Source organism: Branchiostoma lanceolatum, chromosome 7, assembly GCF_035083965.1.
Source record: "Branchiostoma lanceolatum isolate klBraLanc5 chromosome 7, klBraLanc5.hap2, whole genome shotgun sequence".
In the NCBI taxonomy this organism is placed as follows: Eukaryota; Metazoa; Chordata; class Leptocardii; order Amphioxiformes; family Branchiostomatidae; genus Branchiostoma; species Branchiostoma lanceolatum.
In genome coordinates, this window is record NC_089728.1 from 20,795,964 (window position 1) to 20,803,865 (window position 7,902).

General features: G+C 41.3%; 1 protein-coding gene across 1 annotated transcript; it reads right to left on the minus strand.

The window, feature by feature from the left end:
- Positions 1-4,640: 4,640 nt before the first annotated feature.
- LOC136438279 (fibropellin-3-like) lies at positions 4,641-7,767 on the minus strand. Its single transcript, XM_066433043.1, has 6 exons — positions 7,529-7,767; positions 6,977-7,289; positions 5,911-6,126; positions 5,501-5,754; positions 5,023-5,254; positions 4,641-4,782 (listed from the first exon to the last, which is right to left on the minus strand). Exons 2-6 carry the CDS (start codon positions 7,273-7,275, stop codon positions 4,641-4,643), a joined length of 1,143 nt encoding a protein of 380 aa, XP_066289140.1. The 5' UTR covers positions 7,276-7,289; positions 7,529-7,767.
- Positions 7,768-7,902: the final 135 nt, after the last annotated feature.

The following is a 7,902-nucleotide window of genomic DNA, read 5'->3' on the forward strand; positions in this document are numbered from 1 at the left end:
TAGTCAGCTCACTTTCTTTGCTACTTGGCAAACTGTACTCCTAGCCTATAGCGGACTAACTCCTCTAGCATGTTATCCGTCTATTCAGCCTCTGGAGCCTGGTAGGGGCTACAGTTGTTCTCGTCCACCAATATGCTGAACCATGGAGGACTGCTTTTGAGAAACAACTGAGAATGTTCTTAGACATCTGTGTTTATCTTTTAAAGGAAACAAGATTACGTCCCTGTGGTGCAAGCGGTAACACAACCCTGGCCGCTGCTTTGCCATCTGGATGAAATTCTGTGGATCCTGGAGCCTGAGTTCGATCCTAGGGTCGACTCCAGCTCGGACATTTTTTTTCTCGGATGGTGACATAAAGCCGGCGGCCCCGTGTACGAGGGAGCTTTGTGGACATAAGCCATACTTTGACATACCATACCCAGTGTAATGACTGTAATTTTCCATGCATTTCCCTAGAGGGTGCGGCTGCACAGTTGTCACCATTTGTGATGATATGAATTGAGGATCTGAGTAGCATGACGTGATAGCCGGGCCAGGTAGACAGGCATGGTAGACAGGCCAGGTAGACAGCCCAGCCTTTTCCGTAAACCCGTTTACAACTACAAGTGCAGAAACTTGGAAGGTGTCTTTCTTTCACAAAACCTACGAATCTGAAACTTAACAGATGTTAAAACAAAAATTTAGAATACTGAGAAGTGAAGCACATATTCTGAACTATTCTGAGGGAATGAACATTTTAATTGAGAATTTTCTGTCACAAATGACGAAGAAATGATCTCACCTCAGTCACATGTGTTTGATCTTGTTGTTGCCTGTATCAGACTCCAAATCTTGCTGCATTCGTCAACAAAATTACTGAAGTTTGCCGATGCATCTGCTCCCGTGCAGTTCCGCAACCATTTCGCTTCACTTTCTGTGTAAAAGTTTAAACGCCTCGATGTTTGGAGACATTTTGAACGACCACAATGTTGTCGGTTCTTGTCATGTCGAATCAAGTTGTACAGCCGCTTGTTCTGGTCACTTTGTGCTCTGCCCTTTCCTCTCAGCTTTGTCCTTTCCTCTCATTCTGTAGACATTGTCCCAGTATACTTCCCTCCTGATATACATAGTTCTGACAGTTGTTGTAGGTTCAATATGACGGCTGGAAAGTCCTCGTTGGCGGCGATTAACTTCCATGACGTCATCTCAGTACAGTCTCACACCGTAGTTTATCATAGATACGAAGTAATCCCAGAAACTAAAGCGCAAATAATGCACTTTTGCCTTCATTTTGACTCCAGATTTTCAGATATCGCTATAGCCATGTTTAATCTTTTATGCATGCCGAAATTAATGTTCATCGTAACTTCTTTTTTTATGTGCCGCAGTGTTGGTTTTCCGGCGAAGTATTCCTGTAACCATGTATTAGTGCGCTGTAGTGGCATTGTCGCCTGATTACCCAGATAGTACGTTATATGTTCGCTTTAATAGAATGGAAAAGTCTTGGCACAGTGTTTTAACCGGTGTCGCCGGAGAAATGCATTCCGGTGTGAATGGATGAAATAAACCTGTCCGGGTATGCAGCTTGTACTTTTGATTACGAACCTAGTGTTTTTTTCAGGTATTCAATACAAACAACAAATTAAACAAACAAACAAAGCACTTTAAAGTAATCGATAGTAAATTAATGTAATCACTTGTACGTCGTGTCGACAAAAATTCAAACTTACCACTGTGACGGTAGCGTGATAGAACAACACACGTTTGAAGATACGCCTCACACTAAGTGTAAACCAACTTTATTCCGCTAGGTGGCGCACGCATGCTACGTATCTAGTTTGTAAGATGCCAGCTAGGAAAACACATGTTCGTGTTTGTCATGGTAGAATCTAGAAAATTCAGCTGTTCATTATGTGTTTGTGTCTATTTTAACTGAACAGTTCTGCAGACAAATAACCGTTATAAGTTATGTGCAACATATTAATAGAGGGTATGCTATAAGTTAAAGGTATAAACTATGCGATACGTCTGCACCGCCAGTACCTCCTCTCTACATCTGCTTGGAGATCATAGAAAGCTGTGATATCTCGAACTTGCTGAATATTCTATTCTAATATTCGTATGAAATGGGTAACGGGTCTGAAGCTGGTGACAGAATGGCGATTGATTGCTCTGATTGTACAGCTAAACAAAGCATGCTGCACATTTCCAAACGGTACCAGTCATGCCGGCAATGTTGTCCGCGTCACTGTTTGTGCTGGTCACTATGGAAACGCCCCGTGCCGAGTAGACTCGTTTGTATCAGGAATTTAGATTTTATCAGAAAGCAGCACTGTTTACTGTCCCGCAAGTATAGATTATGCATCTAGTCTCAGAAAACTTGCCTTGATCTCAAAGACTGATGCATATAATGACAAATACATGGTATTTGGGAGCTTATCACACTACCAGGGATAATATTTACATTGACGATCTACTAGCACTGTTCATGTATATTTGATGTCAATCATTTTGTCCAGATATTTTACAAACTGTTTGTGGTTACTATAAAGTATTGAGCTTACTTGTTGATACAGTGAAGATCACATTTCGCCCGCGTAGCGATACTAACCTTGATGTCAGGAGGTCGTAAACAGCAGAGCGGCTCGCGAGTATTAAAAATGTCAGCCAGAGAAGAGAGCGCAATGAGCCAACGCAGCCGCTTTCATCCGTCATGTTCTTTAAAAAAATTACTATCAAACCAAACACTTATTGATTAATCTTTAATTAATATCTTCACTCAATTCGTCTCGGATAAGGATTCTTTTAGTGTGCTAACAAGCATAATACGTGTATCATAAACAGTTGTGCTGGTATTACATTGTTGATAACTGTTGCAAGAATCATATTACATTAGTCTTCAAACTTTCTTTTTGGCAATATCATACGAAGATACAACCTTAATTAAAATCACACCCAAGTTATACATCAGTGATTGTAAGACATACTGGTACATTATACATTAAAAGGTATAAGACACCAAAATACAACATTTTCTTATTATCTGAAATAGGAGTAGCATCATTCAAGGAATATAAACGTTTGAAACAAATACACAGCCTTCGAAATTCTGATGTTATTCAAAATTGAACCATCAGAAACCATACTTCCATGGATCTAGCTCTTTATTCTTATCTGATCTTCTCACCAGATGATTATATTAATCAGTGACTAATGCCAGGTCATAAGGTCACAATGAACACGGCTGACGGTTCGAAACCTTGCACCACGGCTTGCGAAAAACGTTATTTCATGAGCAAACAGTTCTTAATTATCGTGATAACATTCAACTAAAGGACACAACAATATCTATTTTGTTTGCTGGCAAAAATAACATTCTTTCCGAGCTGCAGTGCAAAGTTCCAAATCGCATCGGCTCCAATATTCATTGTGACGTCATGACTGGGCACGTCACCGGTTGATGTAATTACCTGGTGTGAAGAATCAAAAGCTGGAGATATGAAGTTTTGATGGTTCGATATTCAATAACATCCGAAGTGTGAATATTTCGTATAATTTCTATGTTATTAAACAAGAGTATTATATTTGATATGATTTCAGGAATTTTTAATGTTGATGTCATTGGTGTCTTACGACCTTTAATAGCAGCAGGCATCTTTTTATATAACAGTAAAGTGTGCGATCAAAAAAAATCAAACAACTTGATAAAATCATGACAGCATCCGCTGTCTTTCAGCTCATAGACAGGGTACAATTCGTAATCCTTTTTTAATTTTCTTACAATTAGAAAAACTCCATACAGTTTGAAAACTTTGTAGATTATATGAAATACGTATCATCTACAGGTATATATCCTTCCTTCTTTGAATATATATTCTAGGTATATTAATCATACTAGTGTTAGAGTTTCCGTTTTTCGACTTAAACCAAAGACCACAATTCACAGCCACACCAATCACTGAAGCCAAAGGGAAACATAACTTGCTCAAGCCCATGGCAAGTTTAAAAAAGATACAGGGAATAACCCGCTAGTACTGTGAATGCAGAAATGTTCGCGGAGATTTGATTTCGCGGTAAGGAGAAAACGGAGTGTCCGCGGTGGTTTTGAGTTCGCGTTTGAAACAATAGTAACGCTATAGCCACACAATAGAACGGCTTTTCTCGGTGGTTTTAAGTTCGTGGTAAAGCGTTCACCGAGAAAACCGTGGTCATAAAACCACCTTGAACATTTCTGCAATTACAGTATCATATGTTCACAACCATTGGCAGAACAATTTACTCCACACAAAGTTTTCCGGGTAATGTTATGGTCACATTTCCAAGGTGGGGCCCGACCGGGCTGTTTGAGAAAACAAAGAATAAAAGATATATATCATGAATATACATAACGTATGGTAAGGAATGATCTTTTAAAAGTTTTGTGTGCTTTGTTGTCTTTTATATCATAGTTTTCGTCCCCACAAGCTGCCCGGCCGGGCCGCCGATTGGAAATGTGACCCTAGCATAAACTTTTGAACAATCCAGATAAATGGGATTTCAAGATCGCAATGTGGTATTCAAATTGCTGTAACAAAAAATAAAGTAAGGTAACAAAATCCGCATTCGTGATTAAGAACGTTATTGTGAAAAAAGACTGACTGCATATCACTCATTTTAAAAGCCTAGCCCTCGACATACGGGTTTTCCTCGGCGCGCGCATTGGCACGGTCCATTGTAGGTAGTTCGGAGAGGATCATCGAGTCATCCATCACGCCAACTTTAGGGGTTGGAGGCCGCATATACCTCAGACCTGTAACCTTTGACCTACGTGCAAAAAGAGAAACAGTTACATCAGTGGGACTAAAGGGATAAAACGATTGCATCTATTTTGTCAATCTGTCTGAAACTGCCGGGATTTTATCAACAACACTGTGGGTACGTTGTTAAAAGGGAAAGTGTAAATAGACAACTCTGTTTCCAAATCCATCTTTCAAAATGATAAAGACCTTAACGCGTTGTGAAGTGTTAACATTATTCACAATTGGTGTTACATCTTAAACTTACCCTGCAGTAGGGGATCTGCAGAGAAACCAACCCAAGCCGACCGCAATCAGGACAACTATGCCACCTCCAATGGGCAATACAATGATCAGTAGAGTTTGGGAATCTTGTGCAGGCACTTCGCCGGTATCTGATGTTGTCGACTCCGATGATGACGTTGGTGTTTGCCCCGTGGAGACATACGGCTCTGTTGTTTCAGGGAGGTTGGGGAGAATCACCAATTCGCACCTGTCTCCTGTATATTAGAAAAAAAGGAATAAAAGTTCATATAGGTCACCATGTGTAAGGTAAGAGGGCTGGGTGAGACTTGTTTCCACTAAATTCTCATAGTAATTGATGAAAATCAAGATGCCTATTTGTCACATGATCTTGAATCACATATCATTTAGCATATCACTGGTGCTCTTGAGAAACCATGGAATAGGTAAGTATTATTCATTCCATTTATCAATCGTTTTACTTTACAAGATACTAAATTCACCTGTGAACATAGAGGGGCAGTCGCATGTGTAGGCAGCAACACCATCAATGCAGGTGCCACCGTTTCCGCAAGGGTTGCTTTGGCAATCATCGATGTTTGTGCCACAGTGCAAACCAGTGAAGCCTTCCACACACGCACAGGTGTAGGATGCTATCCCGTCCTCGCATGTTCCGTTGTTCATGCACACGACTCCTTCACATTCGTCAATGTCGATATCGCAGTTGTAGCCATTGTAGCCAGCTGGGCAGGTGCAACTAGGACAATATATAGGAATTTGACTTTTTCCCTCTATCTTTCCTTACATATTTCAGGATTTTACAGCTTCATTCTATGTTTTGTTACATTTGATGAATACCTGAGGTATCCATTATATTTGATTAGAACTGAAAATGTCTTCCAAGAAAATTTACTTGTAATCATCGGTGATTGGTTGGCAGGTCCCGCCATGTTGGCAAAGGTTCGGGTCACAGTAGTCCACCTCCCCGTCGCAGTTCTGTCCGAAGAAGCCGTTCAGGCAGTCACAGTAGTAATCGTTGACCATGTCGACACAGGTGCCGCCATTGGTACAAGGGCCTGAGGAGCATTCATCAACGTCCACTTCACAGTCGTCTCCGGAGTACCCTGGGCTGTTGACCAAAACCAGTGCCATCATGAAAAATTAATATTTGTTTTTGTCGTGTGTGTGTCTGTTTGTGTGTGTGTGTGTGTGTTTGTTTGTTTGTGCGTGTGTTTCCTGATTTTGCAGTCAGCATAACTGAAGAATTTCTGGATTTGGTATGTGGATAGGTTTTGGGAAGATAAAGGTCAAGGTAGATTCCCCCCCCCCCTCATGTGACCTTGGCACTGCTGCAGAGCTTCTTTTTTTGTGTTTTTTTTTTTACCTAGACGTCTATGGTCTTGATTTTTTGTGGTAGAAAGCTTGTGATCATGATGTAAAGAAAACGTGGTGTAGGTTTCGGCCCTCTAGCAGTAGAATAACTGCCAAAAATGAACGATGAAGGCATGCTGGGAGGGTTTGTCGAGAGCAGTCAGCCCTGCTGAGAAGGGTGATACCAATTATGCAGACACATTCCTAATTTGCATGATTAATGTAAAAGTACCATTATCCTTCTGAGTCGTAACCTATTTGACTGTTAACATTGTGACCTGCGTAAGTCAAAATATTTCGTATGAGGTTTCCGAACTCTTGTTAGATCTGTCGTCCATACTCCGCACGACAAGAAATTGAGATTGTCTTTCTTGCTTAAGGAATAACTTACTAGCATGCATCTTGTACAAGTTACTATAATTTTGGCCTTAGGTTGTAATGCCATTACCCCAGTACCTGTATCACTATTCTGTCACAACTCTGACGGGTTTCTTGTACAAACATATCCCTTCGCAAGAACTTTAATGTAACTATCCCAGTTTAAAAATTATCTTGATCCATTATTGGTTCATTTGGGCTTCTATAGCAAAGTATTTTATTGAACCTACCTGCATGAACAGGAGTGTGTGCCGGTTCCAGAGTCAGTACAGTTGCCCCCGTGTTCACATGGGTTCGGACTGCAGGTGGTCACGTCTAACCCACAGTTCTTGCCATGGTAGGCAGGTGGACAGGAGCAGAAAAAGTCGTTCACGAGATCAACACACGTTCCTCCGTTGTCACATGTTGTTCCAAGGCACTCATCTATGTTGTCTCCACAATGGACACCAGTGTACCCGGGAAGACAGATACATCGGTACCCGCCCAGGTAGTCCGTGCATGTTGCATTGTTCTCACACGGTGACGACATGCATTCTTTCGTATCTGGAACAATGGTTAGGCATTGAGCCAGTTCAAAACATATTTTGTATGCAAGCAGAGCCGCAAAAATGTAACAGAGAATATTAGGCTTTGACTACTTGAAGGTTCAACATGTTTCCTTAGCTGAAGGGAATAAAAGGGAATACATTCAAGATTATTTCCTTGTTTTAAGTAGTTTAATTAGTTTTGCTTTGAACCCGCCATTGCGCAATGGCATTTACAGAATAGAAACATGTACATACCATCGCACACGGACTGGGCCGTTACATTGGTGTCTCCATCCACGTTCAGTCTAAAGTCTGCCCAGGTCAGGACATCGCCGCGCAGGGAGTGATTACAGCTCGTAGCCAGGTCCGTGATCTCATTGTCAGACAACGCCCTGCTCCACCAGTTCAGCCCATGTAGGGAACCAATGAAGGCCTCGTCCGGGCTAAAACCACCTCCTGGGTAGTCCTGCTCTTGACCAACGATAGCAAGACCGCCACCTACGGTGGATATAGCAATATCATGCCAACTGCTGAATGATAGACATCCGGTCATCACAAATTTGCAGACCTCATAGATCAACAATGTACTCTCATAGGATACTTATACAGTATCGTGTGATGCTTGGTCT